Source organism: Oryctolagus cuniculus, chromosome 3, assembly GCF_051225735.1.
Source record: "Oryctolagus cuniculus isolate XC-2025 breed Fujian yellow rabbit chromosome 3, ASM5122573v1, whole genome shotgun sequence".
Classification (NCBI taxonomy): domain Eukaryota; kingdom Metazoa; phylum Chordata; class Mammalia; order Lagomorpha; family Leporidae; genus Oryctolagus; species Oryctolagus cuniculus.
In genome coordinates, this window is record NC_142869.1 from 11,985,920 (window position 1) to 12,006,957 (window position 21,038).

The window sequence follows — 21,038 nt, forward strand, 5'->3', positions numbered from 1 at the left end:
TGGCTGGAGCCGTGCCGATCCGAAGCCAGGAGCCAGGAGCCAGGAGCCAGGAGCCAGGAGCCAGGAGCCTCTTCTGAGTCTCCCACATGGGTACGGGGGCCCAAGCACTTAGGCCAACTTCTACTGCTATCCCAGGCCTCAGCAGAGAGCTGGATCAGAAGAAGAGCAGCCGACACTAGAACTGGTGCCCATATGGGACGCTGGAGCTTCAGGCAAGGGCTTTAACCCTCTGCGCCATGGCACTAGCACCTCACCTATAATTTTCTAAGAAGTCCACAGAGGATTTGCTTTAATGAACAGAGAAAAATTAAAACTTGTATTATTAAATCCAAATAGATCCTAAAACTTCTCTACATTGCATTTGTCCTATAACTCTATCAAGGAAATACGTGGCATGCAAGTAGAACTTGTTTTTGTTGTCCTCTCCATTGTGTCCTTTCTGTCGACCCTCCATCCCTTGCCTTCTCCTTTTCACATTTTCTCACTAACTTTATATTGATTGAACACCTACTATGTGTCAAGAAATAGGACAAGTGTTGCAGAGGAAAGCCTGGTTTGCATTCTGACTTACCATTGAGTGAGGAATGCAGTCACCTGGAGATGTGATTTTTATATAGCAAGAGATGAGCATTGTGGCAATGGAGTTAATATAATCAGTGGAATGCTTCGTAGGTATCATGGTGTTCAGTCATTAGAGTGTCCAATGTCATTATCCCAACTTTGAGATATATGACTCCCAACTGAGTGAATGACTGGCTGTGTACCAAAGTGTTCTAGGTCTTAAGTGAAGATCTACTCATGAAATAGAGATTACAGAAGTGGTCAGGAGCAGAGAAAAGCTTCATTGCCCAAAACCAATCAATGAGACAAGACATAGAGGGAAGCATCTGGTGGAGAACCCAGCTCCTTAGGGATGCTCTGTAACATTTCTTCTCAGGGCCGGTGCTGTGGTGCAGCCGGTTAAAGCCTTGGCCTAAAGTGCCGGCATACCATATGGGCACCGGTTCTAGTCCCTGCTGCTCCTCTTCCAATCCAGCTCTTTGCTATGGCCTTGGAGAAAAGAAGATGGCCCAAGTCCTTGGGCCCCTACACCTGTGTGGGAGACCCGGAAGAAGCTCCTGGCTCCTGGCTTTGGATCGGCCATTGCGGCCTTCTGGGGAGTGAACCATCAGATGGAAGACCTCTCTCTCTGTCTCTACCTCTCCCTGTAAATCTGTCTTTCAAATAAATAAAATAATATTTAAAAGAAACACACTTCTTCCCTGCTTTCTTCCCTGCTTCTGCGCCTTCTTTGTTATCTGTCTCCTACCACAACTCTATGCTTGTCAATTAGAAAACTTGTTTGAAAAGACTTATCATGTGGAAAAGCTAAACACACAAAGTATGTTCATTGAAAACCTTATGAAACATCTTCCATCAAAAGTGCACAATGTGGCCACCACCGTGGCTCAATAGGCTAATCCTCCACCTAGCGGCGCCGGCACACCAGGTTCTAGTCCCGGTCGGGGTGCCGGATTCTGTCCCGGTTGCCCCTCTTCCAGGCAAGCTCTCTGCTGTGGCCCGGGAAGGCAGTGGAGGATGGCCCAAGTGCTTGGGCCCTGCACCCCATGGGAGACCAGGATAAGCACCTGGCTCCTGCCTTCGGATCAGCGCGGTGTGCCGGCCGCAGTGCGCCAGCCGTGGCGGCCATTGGAGGGTGAACCAACGGCAAAAGGAAGACCTTTCTCTCTGTCTCTTTCTCTCTCACTATACGCTCTGCCTGTCAAAAAAAAAATAAATAAATAAAAAAAAAAAAGAAAAGAAAAGTGCACAGTGCCAGCTTAAGTCAAGCCAGGGTGGTGGGTGCCTCCTTAGGGGACTTCACTGATGTCCCCCAAAGAGTTCTCAGAGAAGCTACAGGTGTCAGTGGGGTAATGTCCCATCACAGACACTGGAGTTTCCTGTGATTTTTACAAAAAAAAAATAAATTGCTTGCTCTGCAAAGGCATCACAGTGGCTCTGAAAGAGGTGGTTATAAAGAAACAGCTTCATGGGGCCAGGGCTGTGGCACAGCAGGAAAAGCTGCCACCTGCGGTGCTGGCATCCCATATGGGCAGCGGTTCAAGTCCCGGCTGCTCCACTTCCAATCCAGCTCTCTGCTATGGCCTGGGAAAGCAGTAGAAGATGGTCCAAGCTCCTGGCTCCTGATCGGCCCAGCTCCAGTCGTTATGGTCAATTAGGGAGTGAACCAGCGAATGGAAGACCTCTCTCTCTCTCCCTCTCTCTGCCTCTCCTTCTCTCTGTGTAACTCTGACTTTCAAATAAAATAAATAAATCTTTTAAAAAAAGAATTAGCTTCAGCAAACCTTGACCACAGGGGAGGCATGTGTTCTCCAGTATGCCACCAGTGCTAGCTGTCTTCTGTCCTGGGATATTTACATGATCCTGAAGGAATTGGAACCCACAGATGCTGTGGGGAGAGGAAAGACTTCAAGTCTGGATATAAGAGGCCTGGATTTGCTTCAGTTTTTTTCCAGTAAGGATGATCTTATTGTCATCCAATCAAGCCACTTCCTACTCCAAGATTTAGTCAGTTTAGACTGTATCTGGTCATGATACCGTCATGAAATCATGTATGCATTAAGTTGTCTTGGCAGAAAACCTCTATCAGATGAATGTGTTAAATCCCCACTGGCCTAGAATCCTGCCCTGATAATGATGTCCAGCAGGGGAGACTAGTCCCCCTCCCGCATCAGCTTACCTCAGCCAGGCCAGGCGGCATCTGTGAGTTGTGGCCAGAGTGAGTATCAGCGGCTAGTGTTCCCCTTGGGTCACATGCCTGTCATGTGTTTCAGGTCCTTCTGGTTCTCCTGGCCTGGATGGCTTGCATGGGCTGAAGGGTCAGAAAGGAACCAAAGGTGCTTCAGGTAAGAAAATGTCATTTGCAGGAGCCTGGGCTTTAACCCCTGGAACAGGAGATAAAGTAGGGCCTCCCTCCTCCCCTCCCTGCCTGGGATTGTCTCCCTTCACCAGATTTGGGGGGTGAAACTCAAAACCTGGCTGGGATGAAAGACACAGGGTTGGAACTATTTTCAGCGCTGTTGCTCATTTTTGTAAGAATGACATGTGAGAAAACCTTATCTAAGGAATGGTTGATTAGCAATGCTTTTTGTTGGTGTTGCTTCTCTGAACAATTGCTTAACTAGACACAGATTTCAAAATGTCATGAGTAACAAATAAATAGGGTTTAAACATGTTTGCATTGTTTTAAGTGTTGTGCTGCCATAGATGACCACATGGATCTAATGAGTACCTTTAGTACCTTTTCACAGCTTCTGTTAAAACAAATGACCTGAAAGATTTGTTGCTATTTTTGATACCACCAGTTGGCTAATCTTCAATTACTGCATTCTAGCAGGTTCTGTGAATGGCATGCACAGTTGCTGTGTCACTTTCTCAGAGAAACAGCTGATAATCAGACACAGCGGCAGGAACCCAACACGTAGACTTGAGTGGCTGTGGGGGAAAGGTTGAATTGTTCTGCTAAGTTTGAATGCATTGGTGGGGAGAGATGTAATCTTTGCAGTTTGGAAGTTCAAAAAGTAATACTTTTAATGGTCCTTCCAGATAGTTTGATTAAATGTGCGCCTCTTCCAAAAATCCAGTGATGGTCTTCCTTCCATGTAAAATTCCACAATGGTTCTAATTATAGGCCAGCTTCTGCCTCAAATTTCCAAGCAGTTTATTCATAATTATTTATTGTTGCATCTTATTTGTTGTCACTGTACCCACTGTAGAGGTTGGAGGGTTGGTGTTGTCACTAAGTTGTTGATTTTATAAATATGATAAATAATTATAAATGAAACCAAGCTGTGGATAGCCAGTCATAAGCAAGAAATGGCTACTCAGGAATAGCATGTGGCCATTTGGGTCCCCACCACAACAGTGATAGTCTCTGCAGAAGGAGTCTCTTCTCTGTCACACTCGTGTGGGGAAGTGACACCATAGCAGGGACAAGCAAGATGATGTAATATTAATGCTCTTTTCCCCATTAAGGTTTGCATGAAATGGGCCCACCTGGTCCAATGGGAATACCTGGAATCAAAGGGGATAAAGGAGAACCTGGGAGCCCAGGAATTTCTCCTCCAGGACTTTTTGGTGAACGAGGTCCCCCAGGCCTCCCAGGTAAGAAGCAGTATGTGCTGCCCCTCTCTCAAAAGCTCCCAAGTATAATGAGGCTAATGTCTGAATGTGTCCCTTTCCAGGGAGACCAGGACCAGTTGGTCCTATGGGTGCCACAGGAAGAGCTCCTAAGGGTGACATTCCTGACCCAGGTCCTCCTGGAGATCAGGGACTTCCTGGTCCTGATGGCCCAAGAGGTACGCAAGCATCGTGGCAAGGGGTAGTAATGCTCCCTTCATTAGACGCTGCCAGCTCTACAGGAATGCAGGGATAAAGAGTGGCAGGGTGGAGGCACCAGAGCTGCTCCAGCAGCTGGATAAATGAGGCCCATTTGGGGGAAGTGTGGGTTTCCAGGCTTAGGATGTAGTTCACACCACTCTATCAGACCACCTTGGCATGGGTACCAATTCTGATTTAGAGCAAGCATTTCCCGTTGCCCACTTGTTGCTGACCATGAGGTTTCAGAAGTGGCTGGCAGAAGGGAACAGTACCTTCCTTGTTGGTTTCTAGCACGTATCAGCCAGTCCTGAGGCCCATAGCAGGAGGCAGGCCTGTCACATACACAGGAATAGTCTCTTGCATGTGGTATTAAACAGTACTGTTGCTCCTTTCATCACTTTGATGAACTTTGGAAAGGCAAGATTTTAGAAGTAATTACTAAGCCAATAAAGTAAGGGGTAGACCAGAGCTGGTTTGTGAATTAGGGGAAGAGCTTGGCTCAGTGCCTTGGTTTGCTTGATATGGATGATCAATTCATATAGGCTCCTAAAAGAAAAAAAAAAAAAACTCTTATACACAGACACAGACCCGTCACCTTTGAATCATCAGGAATTTAGGAGGGATAGGATTCTATACTAAGAAATATTAAAGCAATAGTAGTGGTAAGAAATATAGGAGGTGAATAGGTGTTAATTCATTCTTGGTGGTTTTCAAATAGGATTGTAAATTTGAGTGAACAATCCTTTGGCATCAGCCCAATTTTCTCCAAAGCCCACCTATTTGTCCATCCCTGCCTCACTCTAGGCATCCCTCCCTCCATTCTTCTCCTCCTTTCATCCATTCATCCATCTGTCAAGCCATCTTATTAAAGCAGCAAGACTGCAATGCAAATAAAAACCATCAACTGCTAGTTTCCAAAGGAGTGGCCCTGAATAGAAAGATGGTTTGGGTTCAGCTCACTTTGTCTAACAGTTGCTAACCCGTCCTCTACACCATTTCTCTACCTGAGCTGAGTGAGACATGCACTCTGTTTACCTCTGATCCTACTGACTCTTATTCTTCTAATTCCCTCCATCCCTTGCTTGCAAACTGTTGAATTATCTTTCTAAAGAAGCTTTCAGGAAGCTGATATACATTTCTGCCTTTGATTGAAAGAATACTTTTGCCTCTTCCCTGTGGTCAGGAGCACCTGGGCCTGCAGGCCCCCCTGGGAGTGTGGATCTTCTGAAAGGAGAGCCAGGTGACTGTGGTATGCCAGGGCCGCCAGGACCCCCTGGCCCGCCAGGCCCTCCGGGGTGCCAAGGTGTTCCAGGATGTGATGGACATGATGGCCAGAAAGGTACGAATCCAAGTTGTCCCATATACAGCATGTGAGGCCTTTTGCTATCTCACCTGGAACGTCTGGGGTACTGCACCACCTCGGTGTCATCCCTCCTTCCGGTGGAAACAGTGACTACGTCTCCAAAATGTCCTGACTTCCCCAGAGCCCTGAAGTCTGGGCAAAAGTTGGACAAATAAAAGGAAGAGACAGAAGTTCATCTTTTGCCCCTAATAACACTCTTGTGTAACGCTATCACACCCAGATCAAACAAGTCATAATTTAAAAATGAAGCAGTCAGATTTTCTTTTATTAAATTTTATCTATTTATGTTTGAAAGGCAGAAAGACAGAGGTAGAGACAGAAAGAGATCTTGCATCTGCTGGTTCACTATCTAGGTACCTGCAATAGCCAGGGATGGGCCAGGTTGAATCCAGGGGACTGGAACTCAATCCAGGTCTCCCATGTGGGTGGTAGAGACCCAAGTACTTGAGCCATCACCTGTGGCCTCCCAGGGTGTGCATTAGCAGGAAGCTGGTATTGGAACTGGAGCCTAGATTCAAACCCATCCAGTATGGGATGCAGGCGTCTCAACCAGTGTCAACTGTTGGACCAAATGCCTGCCCCTAGAAAGTAAAAAGAAAGAAGTTAACTTTTATATTTTAGTTCATTTAACACAATATAGCCAATATAATTTTAACATAAAATCAGTTTGAAATTATCAATGAAATACTTGAGCTGATTTGACAAGTCAGCCATCCTCTCTCAAAACAGCCACCCTCCTCTCCTTTCTGCCTGTGAAATCTGGGGTGTATCTGACACAACACAACCCTGTCTGGGTTGGCCACATTTCAAGTGCTTGGTAGTCACATGTGGTTGGTATCTTCTGTATTGGACGGCTCAGTTTTATTTAGACTGCTGACTCTGGTTTTTCATATTCATGAAAAGGTCCTTGTTACTGAATTTCTCTATTATAGGAGGATAAAATATTTATTTTAATTACTTTTTACCCAACTTATAATATTTGGGGGACACTAGTTTTGGCCAGTAGAATTTCAGAGAATTATTATGTTCATGGAACTTTTTTATGGAGATGGGACCAATAATGGTTATTCATCTTAACTCCCTTATTTCATAAATAAGCATGTGGGATATTAAAGAAATGACTGGTTGAAGTTTGCAAAATTACCAGTGCTTTGACTTCTAAAGCAAGTATGAAATAAGGCAAAATCTTAGGGAAGAGGGGAGATCAAAATCACCATTAGGCTCTCATAACTACAGTGCGAATGGCATCTCTGGAATTCTGCAGTGTACAACCTCTCCCATAGTACACAGCAGTACTCTCCACCTTTGTTGGCTCTAAAATTAATTTTAGAGAATGTAGCTTATACCAGCAAGCAAATGGGCTTGCAAGTGTTCAACCTCAGAAGTGGACAGACATGTGAGTACTCTGGTCAACACTAGGAAGGAGGAAGTGGCTGCTGGCAACCCTCATCCTCCCTGGAATTCTCCAGAGGATGACTCTGTGGCTGGGTTTATACTCCAGGGCTGAGGGAATAGCTTTGCCATGTAACTCATGTGACGAACAGCGACCAACCTGAGAATACACAGGGAGTTAGAAACACCCGTGGAGCCACTCCCCATGCTTCTCAGCTCCCATTCCAGAGGATACCAGGGTCAAACTGTGTTTTGTTGTACAGAGAGTGAGGGAGTTCCCTTGGTTTTCCTTTTCTGTCTTATAGAGTGGGCATACTTCACAGACAGCTACAGGTCCTTGTGGATATGCCTTGAACAAATTTAAACATCATATTCAGTGTAGAGTTTCATGGAGGAAGGCAGGCATTCATACCAAGGAAACATCCGTGTGAATCCAGCTTAGTGCTCTGACTGAAGTGTTCGTCAAAAAAGCAACCAGACTTGCATTGGGATTCCAGGGAGGACTTAATGGATGGGGAAGAGGAGAAGGAGAAAACCATAGGAGGGAGTTGTGGTTGGTGGGCCCGAGACAAAAGAGCAAGGGGAGTGGTATGAGGTTGGGCAAGGAGGCACTTTGTCCCCAGAGTGAATCTCTTCCCTTACTTCCCCATCATGTCCCGTCCTTTGGCCGTCTCCAGAGAAGGTTCAGGATTGCAGGGCCTTTCATTCTAATTTAGGTTTAGCTTGATCATGGATCAGTGTTCCTTAGTCCTGAAAAAGCATTGCATTTTGTGCAGATGGAAATTCTGCTCAGCCTTGTGGAGAAAAATGAGGCTCCGTTCGAAGGCCCACTTTGCCCTGCTTTTTCACTGGAGTGGATCTCTGAATTCAGTCAGCCAAATCATCATTGTCTTTTCATTGCTTCATTCCAGCGCCTTCATGTTTATGTTTCCTTTAGGACCAATGGGGTTCCCAGGGCTGCAAGGGCCTCATGGCCTTCCTGGGCTACCTGGAGAGAAGGGTTTACCTGGACCTCCAGGTAGAAAAGGACCCACGGGTCCTCCAGGTAAGTGTCTAATGCTCTGCTCAGCAACCTGCACATGGCATTTTTGTATGATGATCATCTTTCAGAAAGTAGACAGTTATTCTAAAAATACTAACACATTCTTATGAGTTAAGTTCTTTTAGAGTATACTTATTTCAGGCTTTATTTTGAAGTTTCATGTTTGGTAAACTAATATTTATTATCAGAATGAATAAGTTGGAAAATTGAGTTGATTTTCCCCATAGTATATCTCAAGGAAAGAAATATGTGTTGATTCACACAAAAGATTCAGCCTGAATTGATTATTGTTTTTCAGAATTGCATTTCTACTTTCTATCTCTGAATCTTCCTTAATTTTTTAGATGTTTTATTTGACTTTTTCCTGTAAAGTACATCAGTACTTATGATGGTGAAAGGCTATTCAGTGTAACTCCATTGATGGCACACTTTAATCATGGGGTAAAAATAAACCAAGGAAGAGTAGGAAGAGAAAGGCAAACAGAGCTGTGCATCTCAGATTGGCAGGAGTTCTACCTTTCAAGATCCTAAATCAGTATTATGATAATGTGACGTCAGTTTGCATTATTTTGCCATCTCCTAAAATAGCTGCAGTCCAAATAACAGTCTGTACTGCTTTATGAAGAATTATAGTACAATGAGACAAAGGACTTATACTTTATTCCTCTTCTATTTCTTGCCTATAAAACTTTATAAATTCATATGGAAATGTCAGAAGCTTTTAAGTGGATAAAACTCCTATATACATTAATTTAGAACATATTTGCTATAGAAATCAAAAAGAATTTTATATTTCTCAAGAGAATTTCATTTCAAGTCTTTCTACAGATGAAAACTCCATTAGTGCAAAATCAGAGCTGTTCCTGTCAGTCACATTGATGTGGACTTTTTATGTAAATACGAGGCTGTCACTCTGCCTGTCATTGATGCCGCCCCAAATTATTATTTTAGTTCCCAAACAGTCTATTTTATTTTTGTCCTGATTCACAAATTTAAAAATCTCTTTCCGCTACGTGAAAATCATTGAATGGCCTCCGGTTTTTCGCTTTGGATATCTGCAGGTTACAGAGGTAAGCAGTGCCATCAAAACCATCATATTTCCCCTGAAATCTGGTTCCTAGTTGTTTCTGTGTTTGCCTTTTCCACTGGCTTTGTGAGCCAACCGTCCTTACGTTTTTAAATAGATGGGATGCTGTAATGATATTGGGTTTTAATGCCTTTGCTTCTTCGTTACTGATATAGTAACCTCATATTACAGTGTCCTAATGCTGAGCCTCATTATAGGTTGTCAAGGCAATGTAGATACTTGGCTTTTATAATTTCAATTCAGGCACTAAGTATGAGTGCTTTCTCTGTCAAATGCTCGAGCACATACCCATGTATGTCCCTTTTAGAAACGCTACTGTAGAAGTACAAGGACATCCCTAACATAAGTAGTATCAACGTCATTGTCTGGCTCTCACCACTCAGTCATGGGCTAGGACAGCCCTTTCCTATCACACCGTTAAGTCCATTGTCAGGGAGCAAATTTCTTTGTGTGCTCAAAAGAAAATGTTTCCTTCATATTCTGAAATGCAAAAGCAACCTATTATTTTGGGTCTAGCATTTGCAGAGAGAACAAAAAGTGTTTCTAGAAAGAAGAAAAGACAAATTTTCAATGTCTGCATTTGCTCTTTCCAGGCATCTGTTATCCACCTAATGAAAATGCCCTGAATACGGACAGCATATATTACTTTGAAGGCCTTTACAAGAAAGACCTCGGCCTCTTGCTTTTAGCTTCTGGTTTATTAAAAAGTAAAGAAAGGCAATACAAAAAAAATTAAATCCTGCTATTTTACATGGTTAAAAACTAAAGTTGCCTATTTAATGAGTTTTCATTGCAGTCCTGTCTATGAATGTATGGAGAAAGTCATTTGGGGATCCCATTGAAATTCTAAATATGAAGGAGCAGCCATGTGGCCCCAGTTCCTCAACTCCCTCACCACTGGAAAGACTCAGCCTGGTTAGGGGAAATAGGAAATGTCCCCATGCATCTCTCTAAAGTCCCCTATAGTGGAAAAGCCATGTTTTATATTAAACCAGACACATTGTGCAATTATGTCTGTCCCAGGGTTGCTTGTGGTTTCATGCCGTATTCTACAAGGGGTTAAATTCTAAACAGCTGATAGATTCCAAGTTCATTCTGCTCCAGCATATTAAGGACTATGTAGATTAACATTCTGTGGTTATGACCACACTTTTCTAGAATTTTCTTGCCAGGTCATTGCTGTTCTTAAAATTAGTATGCACATTTGTATGAGTTTTGAGGAAACCATAACTAATCAAATGGTATGTTTTAAAATATGTTTCATTTTTTAGCCTTCATCATGCAGACATTATGAGTTCTGGAGGCCACAGGAGAGGATGCTTAAGCACATGGGTTTGGAGCAGGCAGAATGTTCTGGGATTTAATCTGGACATTAGCTGTGTGATCCTAGATGCCTCACTTATTAGCCCCAGCTTGGGTTTTCTTCCTTTATTTAAAAAATTATTTATTTATTTGAAAGGCAGAGTTAGAGAAAGAGAGAAAGAGACAGACACAGAGAAATCATCCATCTGCTGGTTCACTCCCCAAATGGCCTCAATGGTTGGGGTTGGGCCAGACAGAAGCCAGGAGCCTGGAAATCCATCCAGGTCACTCACATGAACACAAGGGCCCCACTACTTGGGCCATTTTCCACTGCTTTCCCAGGAACATTTGCAGGGAACTGGATTGGAAGTAGAGCAGCTGGGACTCTAACCATTGCCTGTATGGGATGCTGGTGTTGCAGGTGGAGGCTTAACCCATTATGTCAAAATGCTGGCTCCCCAGTCTGAGTTTTCCTGTCTGTAACACTCTAATAACAGCAGCATATACATTGTCTTGTTGATAGAATTTAATAGCAAAGCATGAAGCACATAGCCTGATGTGTGGTGAAACTTCCAAGAAGTGCAAGCTGTTATCATTATTGCCCAGTATTGTTATTTCTGATCCTTTGTGGAATGTTTGCAGAGTGACCCAATGATGCCTTTAAGGGAAATGTCTTAAAGACGTGAATGCCACTAACAGGGGAAATAAGCAAACCTTTACTGCAGCGTTCCCAAAGTGAGGCTTCCAGATGAGCACCTGTAGCTTTCCCTGTGAACACGTGGGCCATGCTGGAGCTGGGCCCCACTTCAGGCCTCCCGACTCAGGAACTCTGGCTTCTACCAAGGTAGCCAGCTGACTCTGCTGCGTTGACATCAGAACTGCAGGCGTACAGCAGGCTTCTCTGCCCCCGACTGGCAGTGGAATCACCTGGGAGTTTAAAAACACACAGATACTCCTGGACCCACTCCCAATAATTCTTTCTTACTAAGTCTAGGTGGATTCCAGCTCCAGTACCTTTGGAAAGTTCCCCAGCTGGAGTTGCTGTGTGGCCCACAGTGAAGGCCCTGCCCAGGACACATCCTAGTCCCAAGTCTACGTTTATTTCTGAATCTTTTTCTACAGATCCCCTGGAAAATTCCCACATTCATTCAAGGTTGAAAGTCACTGTTTAAATGCCTCTAGTCATTCTGGAATTCTATTTGAGTAACTGACACTCTGGAAACCCACCTGCCTATAATATACAGAATGGATTAGGGATGCATTTAGGGACCTGTCAGAATCTACCAGTTCCTCTTGCAATGCTACCTCTTGCTGGCAATCCAGTAAGAAACTGGCCCAAAGACTGGAAATTCTGTGAAGGTCATCCAATTACTGCTGCCTCTGCCAACCTTCACTGCTCCTACTTCCTCTTATGTTCCATTCACTGACTCCATCCGTCATTCATTCACTTGTCCCACAAGTGCTTTCTAGAAGTTTGTCGTGTACCTCTGCAGCGAACAAAACACATTCCTGCCTTTGTGGAAATTACACTGGATGGCTGAACATTCTTGTTAATACTTCAGTATTGGGCTGGCGCCGTGGCTCAATAGGCTAATCCTCCACCTTGCGGCGCCGGCACACCGGGTTCTAGTCCCGGTCAGGGCGCCGGATTCTGTCCCGGTTGCCCCTCTTCCAGGCCAGCTCTCTGCTATGGCCAGGGAGTGCAGTGGAGGATGGCCCAGGTGCTTGGGCCCTGCACCCCATGGGAGACCAGGAAAAGCACCTGGATCCTGGCTCCTGCCATTGGATCAGTGCGGTGCGCCGGCCGCAGCGGCGGCCATTGGAGGGTGAACCAACGGCAAAGGAAGACCTTTCTCTCTGTCTCTCTCTCTCACTGTCCACTCTGCCTGTCAAAAAAAAAAAAAAAAATACTTCAGTATGAGGAGCCGGCGCCGTAGCTCACTCGGTTAATCCTCCGCCTTGCAGTGCCAGCATCCCATATGGGCGCTGGGTTCTAGTCCTGGTTGCTCCTCTTCCAGTCCAGCTCTCTGCTGTGGCCAGGGAAGGCAGTGGAGGATGGCCCAGGTGCTTGGGCCCTGCACCCGCATGGGAGACCAGGAGGAAGCCCCTGGTTCCTGGCTTCGGATCGGTGTAGTTCCAGCCGTAGCAGCCATTTTGGGGGTGAACCAACGGAAGGAAGACCTTTCTCTCTGTCTCTCTCTCTCTCACTATCTAACTCTATCTGTCAAATAAAAAAAAAAAAAACAACAATATAAAAAACACTTCAGTATGAGGAAACTTCAAAAAGTTCACAGAAAATTGAATTAAATATTTTGATGCAAAAATGTTTGCAATTCATATACATCAAAGAAGCTTTCAAAAGCTCATGGAAGATATGTATTAAGAAAAAGTGTTGCATGGATTTCAAGACTTTTTTTGTGCTAAAATATACTTACCTTTGAATTTCATTTTCCACAAACTTTTTGAAGTACCTTCATATAGTGGATCTTTAAGGAATTCAGAAATAGTTTGATTGTGAACTTTTTGAATCCACCAAATAAGCAGCGATTCCAATTTCAGGTGAACCTGGGCCACCTGCGGATGAAGATTCCTGTCCCCGAATCCCAGGGCTCCCTGGGGTGCCCGGCCCAAGAGGGCCAGAAGGAGCCATGGGATTCCCTGGACAGAGAGGACCCCCAGGTCAAGGTATGCACCCTCACTGTTGTCAATGTATTGCTGAGATGAAAACCTACATGCTTTACTGTGGAGGTTTTATTTGGATCCTGTACAAATAGAAAATATGAAGCAATGGACATTTGTTTCCTCATTGTTCCAAAAGCTTAATCATGGTCCTAACTAGATCTACACTTCCTCCCTATTATAGTTGTTGTCGTCATTGTTGTTGTTGAACTACTTCAATCTTTCATACTTGGTAAGCTCGTGGACATAGGGTTTTGAAACTTCTTAGCACAAACGAGTGGATGCTGGATTAATAGTCATTAATAGCTGTTGACTTGATTTTGAACTAAAAACAACTGAAGTAGGGCTTATTAGAGCAGAATCAGAGCCTGCAGAAGGAAGTTTAATCACTTAGAATGGGGAGAGGGAGACAGAGGAGGGTTGCTCTAAATTTGGCAATGACACCGTTGTTCACTTACCCATTTAAGCATTGTTCTGTCATTGTCAGGGTAACAAGACCCTTATTTAAGTATCTAAACCCTTATTTAAGGTTGTTAAAATACTGCACTCCAGTTGGTTTGTTTTCCACATATCCCTGTAGCATTGGTAATTTACAAAGAGATTAGCAGGACCAGAGCTGAGCACATAGACATCCCTGGTCTCTTCAGACCAGCTGGCAGTGCCCATGAGTCTAGAAAATCCTGTGCAAATTATTCAAAGGGGTGACGTGAGGTTGCTCCTGCTCCCTCTCCCATTTCTCCTGCTGCCCAGCTATGATTTTTTTTTTGGCTCAGGGCCAAAGGAATTAGATGCAGAACTGAAATTTTCTACTACTTGTTTTGCTTTTTGTTCCCCAAATACAAGAAGCTAAGCACCCAAGAAATCCTCCCTCAACTGGAGTCCTAGTTGTTTTTGGTAGGTAACCAGAACATCTCTGGAGCCTTCCTCAATTACTATGGGCATCTTTTCTGTACTCCCTACACTGCATGTGTGTTTATGCATAAAATTAACTGGGTGACCCTTGTAGCAATGTCCTTGAACAGCCAGTAAGCACTAGGAGTTGAGTCAGTACTTATTTAACTTCTCTATCTTTGGGACTCATTGCCTGGATAAAGTTCTCTTTTAGAGGGTATAACTGTCACTCAATCTCATTATACTTTCTTACATATAAAAAACATGGCACTGGGTGCTGTGGGTGATATAAAGATGAATATGATGTATTTTCTCATGCCAGGGTCTCAAGATCTTATAGCAGAAGTAGCCAACAGTACCCAAGTATCTTGCAATAATGGCCCATTATAATTCATGCTTTACAGGAGTTGTGAGCTGAGGGCACTCAGAGCTCGGGGCAGGGAGAGGTTAATTCCAGTATAGATAACTGCAGGCCTGCAGCTCTGGTTTGGCTATGGTTTGTCCATGTGCTGGAAACTTGGTCCCCAGTGTGTGGTGTTGAGCTGGAGGAAGCTTTAGGAGGCTGGGGTAGTGAAAGATAGTAAGGGCATGGAGACTGCACCCTCACGAATGAATTATTGCTGGTCTTGTGGAGGGAGGTGGGTCTTTCTTTCTTTCAAGAGTGGGTTGTTACAAAGTGAGGCTACCCATGGTCCTGGTCTGCTTTGCACGCCACCCATTCCCTTTCTTTTTCTCTGCCATGTTAGGACATAGCCAATGGTCTTTCACCAGGACGCTGGTGCCATGCTGTTTGGCCTCCAGCCACCAGACCCATGATCCTAGTAAACCTCTTTCTGTTAGCTAGTCTCGGGTATTTTGTTAAAGCAACTCAACATGAAGTAAAACAATCACTTAAGGCCCCAATAAGAGGTGGCATTTGAGCAGAGACTTAAGGAAAGTTTTGGCCTTAAGGAACTTGAATTGTCCAACAGGCAGATGACATGAGCACAAGTAGGGTGGGTGTATACTCTCTGTCACATACAAGTGGATAAGTGGATGTGTGTACACACACAGAACCTAGGAGGACATGTTGGACTATACTGCTTGTGATTGTGGATGACTTTGTTCTTTGCTTCTTATGTTTTTCAGTTTCCTGTAATGCACTTACTAACTTTTAAAGGTTATTTTATTTTTTTTTAAGATTTATTTTATTTATTTGAAAGACAGAGTTAAAGAGAGAGGTAGAGACAGACAAAGGTCTTCCATCTGCTGTTTCACTCCTCAGATGGCTGCGACGGCCAGAGCTGCGCCGATCCAAAGCCAGGAGCCAGGAGCTTCTTCCGGGTCTCCCACATGGGTGCAGGGGGCCCAGGACTTGGGCCATCTTCTACTGCTTTCCCTGGATAAAGCAGAGAGCTGGATTGGAAGTGGAGCAGCCGGGACTAGAACCGGCACCCATATAGGATGCCGGTGCTTCAGACCAGGGCTTTAACCCACTGCGCCATAGCGCTGGCCCCCAGTGGCTATTTTAGAAACCAAAGAAAAAGAAAAGAAACCAAGTAGGGCAGGGCAAATTGGCCTACTCACCTGGTAAGGAGAAGCCAGCAACATCCTTGGTACTCTAAGTGGGGTCTGAGAGCCAACAGTAATTCAAGGCTTCACCTTAGACTTCCTGCGTCAGAACCTGCATTTTAACAAAGTCCCCAAGATATTCACATACACATTCAGGTCTGAGAAGCCTTAAGATTGCGCTCTGAGTAACCTGATCTTTGTGACTCAATCCTAGCTGAAGACTGAAGCCACCTGGAGGAGACTGTAGAAGTACTGGTGCCGGGGCCTCAATCCAGACAAGAGACTGCGCAGAGGGGAAGGGCCTGAACATCAGTGCTTTTGCAGATGAATGCAGTAGGCAGCCAGGGTTGAAACCCATTGCCTCAGCCCAACATCAAAATCGAACCCAGATAGGTGATTCTATTCACCTATGGTTGTGACTTTGGAAAATAACCCACAAAAGTAACAAAGAAGGAAATAACATCAAATGGCTAAAGTCTTCAACTTGAACTTAATAGTTGCCTTTGGCCCATGTGAGCTTCTCTCCTTGTCCTGTGAGCTTCTGTGTGGCCTCGCCTCCATTGCCTGTACTCTGTAATGCCTCCTTCAGAGGCTGGTATCCTCAGGAGGGCCTTCTCTGACTTCCTATCCCTCTCCTTACTGATGCTGCTGACCCTGATTCCTGGAAGTGGAGACACTCCAGGCCACCTCTTTGTGATCATTGTTGGGGAAATGCGAGTGTGCAGTCCTTCGGTGAAGCTTCACCCCCTGTTCCCACAGTCTCAGGGCATGGGCTGTGCTACTCCATGGCCCAGCTTCCCTGAGGTTCCTTTCTGCCCTACTGTGCGCCTACTCCCAAGCATTTCTTTCAGGCCCCTCTTCTCTGATACATGTCTCCTGTATCAAAGGACCCTTCTTTCTCCACCAAATATTCCTGGGTCTCCTCTCCCTGGCTATTTCTGCTGGTCACCTTGGAGTTGGAAGCCAAGGGTATTAGAAGGGGACAGACAGAAACTCACCCCAGCATAGAGGAGTAACACTGGCCAGCCCATCCAGCAGCTAGAAGATGACAAGTCCATGCTAATGGCCTGAACTGGCCCAGATGGCTCATTCAGAGGTGTTAGTAGACTATACTCATACACTGTACCCTCTCGGTTGGTTGTGAAGAAGCAGCTGCTGCTAGAAGGAATGACCTCCACCTATAATGGCATCGTTGGCTCCTTTCTTCCTGTTTTCACTTCAAAGCCTGCTCTTCCATCACGAAGCTGACTTTGTAACACAGCATTGCAGCCAGAACCTACCCGCATCTGCTCTTCCCAGCCACGTGAGTGAGCGGGGAACAGCCACAGTCCTTGTACCTCGTGTCAGGAGTCCGTCACCGCAGCAGGTCTCGTATTACTCTCCCCACAGATCTCTTTGATCTGCAACATTTCCTTCCAGCATGATTTCCTAGAAGAGACACAAAAGCAGTTTCCATTGTGTCTCGAATGGGGCCTGCCTGAAGACTTGGCCCCCATCTGGACAGGCATCTTCATGTCACACGTGATCCTCTGAGAGGATGTATCCCATCTGACAGTGGAGAGCAGTACAGATGCACTTTCATTCCTTAAAACTAATTACAAGTAAAAACCAAGCCCAGGTGGTAGAAGGTTCTAGGCATCTGACTCAGGTACCTTCCTTCCTGTCTCTCAGGAAATGTCATCCACCTTACAGTTTCTCTGTCTTACTCTAAAGGGAACAAAGCCTACCTTATAACATCTTGGCATAGGGATTTTTCCCAGATCAGGCGACCTCCCTGTAAGGCTACACATCAGGGGGAATGTCTGCTTGCCTGGTCAATGCAAGGACACAGACAAACCCATGAGCTTGACAGCTTGTCAGCACTTGGCTCTTTGCAGAATAGCTAGTGGCCACATGCTGGAATCATCTTGTCCAGCAGACAGATAAAAGAATGCTCTGAGCTCAGCGCTGGGCCCTCTGTTCCTTCCAACACTGCTGAGATTCTCTTTGAACCTGCTTGCAAGAGCTGCGCCAACTCGCATCTGTGAACACCATCCAGGGAGAGGAGGTTCCTGTCCAGACACTGGGAACGGGAGGGCTCCACCCAGACGGGGAGGACGAGACGTTTTGCTCTCACTTCCTACATGGTGACCACGTGGAAAATGCAGTCCAGGCACTGGGGTGGGGGCAGAGAGGACTCCAAAAGAGCTCACTTCTAATCCAAAGGGTATGACAGTGTGATGACAGCACACTGAACACTGGGACAGCCGCATGGAACAGCTCACCCAGCACTGAGGGAAGAGCTGGAATGGTTGTGGGATCCTCTGAGGCTGATAATAGTAGAAAAAAATTTTTTAGGCATTGAGGAGCATGTGTTTCAGGTGGCTAAGGGAGGTTGGATACAGGCAGGGGAGCAGAGTGAAGCCAGACAGCTGCCTGTTCACCTAGGTACAGTCCCTGTGCTAACCACCTCCCCACTCTCCAAGAACAAATCCAAGCACCTAAAATGTTGTCTTTCTTTTCTCTGGGCCCATCCCAAACTCTATCCCCAGCCATGCCCCACTCCTGTAAGCCCTAAAGGCACCATACCCTCCTCGTTGCTCTAGGTCTTTCTTTGCACATGCTGTTCCCTCTGCCATACACCCTTCACATGGATGGCATCAGTGTTTCCTCAACTTCAAGGTCCCCTCTTAGGGGGTGCTCACTGCTAGAATCCCGAACCCAGAGCTGGCACCGTTCGCTTTGCTCTTTGTGTCTCTTCTACTTATAATCCTGATTGTCATATTTGCATTACCAGAGGTTTATGTCTTTACTGGTTTATTTTGTACATCCCCTCTACATCAGAAGCCAAAAAATGTTTTCTGAACAGATCCAGAGAGTAAATATTTTAGGTTTTGGAGCCAGATGATCTCTGCTGTGACTCTGTGGGCGTAGCATGGAAGCAGCCATGGATGACGCACGAGGGAGTGAGTGTGTTCCAATGTGACTGCGGTTACAGAACTGGCAGTGGGTGGTCTGCAGACTGTCACCTGCCAACCCCTGCTGTAAAGGCTGCAGGAAGCTTGAGGGTGGGATTTTGTCTTATTCAGTGTTGAGTCCTGGGTCATGGGAGATATTTGATCAATATTTGGGGAACAAATACATCACCCTTGAACGTAGCCTGCAGATGGGACAGGATGTCTCAGATTCAGCCCTGTGCACATTGGAAGCCAGGTAACCCTGAATCCTGCAGGGATGTGCTGTGCACTGGAGGGTGTTGAGCAGTATCCCTGGCTTCCACCCCATTTATGCAAGAGGCAGCCCCCAAATGCCTCAGACATTGCCAAATATCCCAGTGGGTGGGGTACAAGCACACCATGTGGAGAAACATTTGTGTGCAGGGAAAGGAGCAGGTGCATCAGAGATGGGTAATGGTGACATTAGCTTCAGGGTGGTCCTTTGGTAAAGGGGGAAATTCCTTTTAAAAAAGTAAGAAAAAGAAAAGCAAACAAAGGACTGAAACACATTTTTAGAAGGCACAATCGCCTGTACATTTTCCCAGTCTGTGCATTCTCAAGAAGAGACCATCCAATACACGTCTCTTTGTAAACTGCCCTTCTTAACATGCTGTTACTTCTGTGTCATTTCATGTTTTCCTGAAATATTATCTGTAGTAGCCATCCAGTATTGCAAAATATGATGATGCCATCATTTATTTAACCAGCACATTTGCAAATTATTAATCAATGTCTTTGGTGCCAGCTGTTCTGCCGGAAAATAAAATAATGCAGCCAGGCCCTGCCCGTGAGAGCAACAGGGTAGCAGAAAATGAAGGCTTGAAAGTTCTCAAATGATAGGGTGGAATATGGAACAGGGCAACTTAACCTGGACACAGGCAAGGAAAGTTTCTTTTTTTTTTTAAATTTATTTGACAGATAGAATTAGTGAGAGAGAGAGACAGAGAGAAAGGTCTTCCTTCCGTTGGTTCACCCCCCAGATGGCTGCTATGGCCGGCGCACTGCGCCGATCCGAAGCCAGGAGCCAGGTGTCTCTTCCTGGTCTCCCATTTGGGTGCAGGGGCACAAGCACTTGGGCCACTCTCCACTGCCCTCCTGGGCCACAGCAGAGAGCTGGACTGGAAGAGGAGCAGCCTGGACTAGAACCCGGCACTTATATGGGATGCCAGCGCCACAGGCAGAGGATTAACCAAGTGAGCCACAGCACCAGCCCCAGGCAAGGAAAAGTTTCAAAGAACGTCTGGGGCCTTGGTTCTCAAGTCCAGGAAGCATCCAAATCCTCAGCTGCTATTGCAAGAGACATGGAGAGGGCTCTGAGGTTCCTGATTTTTCACAAATGCACAGTCCATGCTGCTGGCCAGGGACTACAGACAAGGACCCCTCTGATTTCAGGTGTTTGCACCTTCTCACGGTGATAAGCAGTAGGTCACAAATCTCTTCCTAGATAATGAGATGATGAGTAAACCGGATTATAACAGGGAAATAGCATAAGGAACAGATTCACTAGAAAGAGTTTTACATTTTAAATCATCTAGAACAACGGTCCTCCAGGTGTGTGGCTCCCTGGGGCCTGCAGCCTCAGCATCACCTGGGACAGGCTGAAAACGCAGACTCCCCGGCACTACCCAGATCTACTGAGGCAGGTACAGTTCTGTTCTGCAACTGCTTAAGGCGTCTGTGCTCAGGAGCAGCAGAGCCTGTGTCGTTGTGATGTTGCTCAGGTGCTTGGTGGGGGAAGTACAAGAGTCAGGGACGCCCCTGGCAAGTCAGCACCTGCACTAGGGCTGAATGCAGGTAGGGCCCGGCTTGGGCCGACAGAGGCACAGGGAGAGCCTCTGGTTTCTTCCAGCTTCTCCAAGCCAAACCAAACCTCCTTTAGCCTCTGTGCCTTCTCTCCAAGGTAGGGTTGGTGTGTCAAGGCCCAGGTTTTGGGCCAGTGTCTCTTGTCAACATTTATTTTATGGGCTGCACCCACCTCATGAGTAAGGTTGGTCCCTTGAGGTGGGTTGGTAGGAAGGTGGTTTGGGGAGTTCCAGAGGTTGACTAGCACCCTCTTTTTCACACACCTACAGGAAGGCCAAGGCAGAAGGAAAGAGAAACGGTCCCTTCAGTGAGTCTCTGGCTTGCTGGTTGGTTTTAGGCTATGAAAAAGTCTGTTGGGGCTGCTTTATCAAGATAGCACAGCCAGGGCGGCTTAAGCAGCAGACTCTCAGTGCCTCACCGTTCTGAGGGTAGAAGCCCAAGATCAAGGAGCTGGAGGTCTGGTTTCTCCTGAGGCCCCTCTCCTTGATTTGCAGGTAGCTCTGCGCTCTGTGTCCTCACATGGTCTTTCCTATGCACGATCCCAAGACATGCGTCTCTGATGACTCTGTATGT

The 21,038-nt window shown here is 45.8% G+C and overlaps 2 protein-coding genes across 13 annotated transcripts in view; one reads left to right on the forward strand and one right to left on the reverse strand.

Moving 5' to 3' along the window:
• The window catches only part of COL4A4 (collagen type IV alpha 4 chain), a 184,696-nt gene that overhangs the window by 156,168 nt on the left and 7,490 nt on the right, over positions 1 to 21,038 (forward strand). For 5 of the 6 annotated variants that reach the window (XM_070070110.2, XM_089328924.1, XM_070070107.2 and 2 more), the window contains 5 exons: positions 2,835 to 2,906; positions 4,036 to 4,164; positions 4,245 to 4,358; positions 5,564 to 5,719; positions 8,073 to 8,372. In XM_070070110.2, coding sequence (XP_069926211.2) covers positions 2,835 to 2,906; positions 4,036 to 4,164; positions 4,245 to 4,358; positions 5,564 to 5,719; positions 8,073 to 8,287 — 686 coding nt within the window. In that variant the 3' untranslated portion in view covers positions 8,288 to 8,372. Of the gene's footprint in view, positions 1 to 2,834; positions 2,907 to 4,035; positions 4,165 to 4,244; positions 4,359 to 5,563; positions 5,720 to 8,072; positions 8,373 to 9,238; positions 9,248 to 13,125; positions 13,252 to 21,038 lie in introns of those variants that run through there. The other variant, XM_017343169.4, reaches the window with a different exon arrangement.
• Positions 1 to 21,038, reverse strand: part of RHBDD1 (rhomboid domain containing 1) — a 224,936-nt gene that overhangs the window by 21,177 nt on the left and 182,721 nt on the right. For 2 of the 7 annotated variants that reach the window (XR_016231412.1, XR_016231414.1), the window contains exons 7-10: positions 17,025 to 17,115; positions 15,703 to 15,799; positions 11,851 to 12,053; positions 11,281 to 11,493 (exon numbers count right to left, since the gene is read on the reverse strand). Coding sequence is in view for 2 of the 7 variants with exons in the window: in XM_070070119.2 (XP_069926220.2) it covers positions 17,042 to 17,115 (74 nt within the window). In the remaining 5 variants the exon portion in view is untranslated. Of the gene's footprint in view, positions 1 to 2,740; positions 2,873 to 4,652; positions 4,927 to 11,280; positions 11,494 to 11,850; positions 12,054 to 15,287; positions 17,116 to 21,038 lie in introns of those variants that run through there. The other 5 variants (XR_016231411.1, XR_016231413.1, XM_070070119.2 and 2 more) reach the window with 3 other exon arrangements.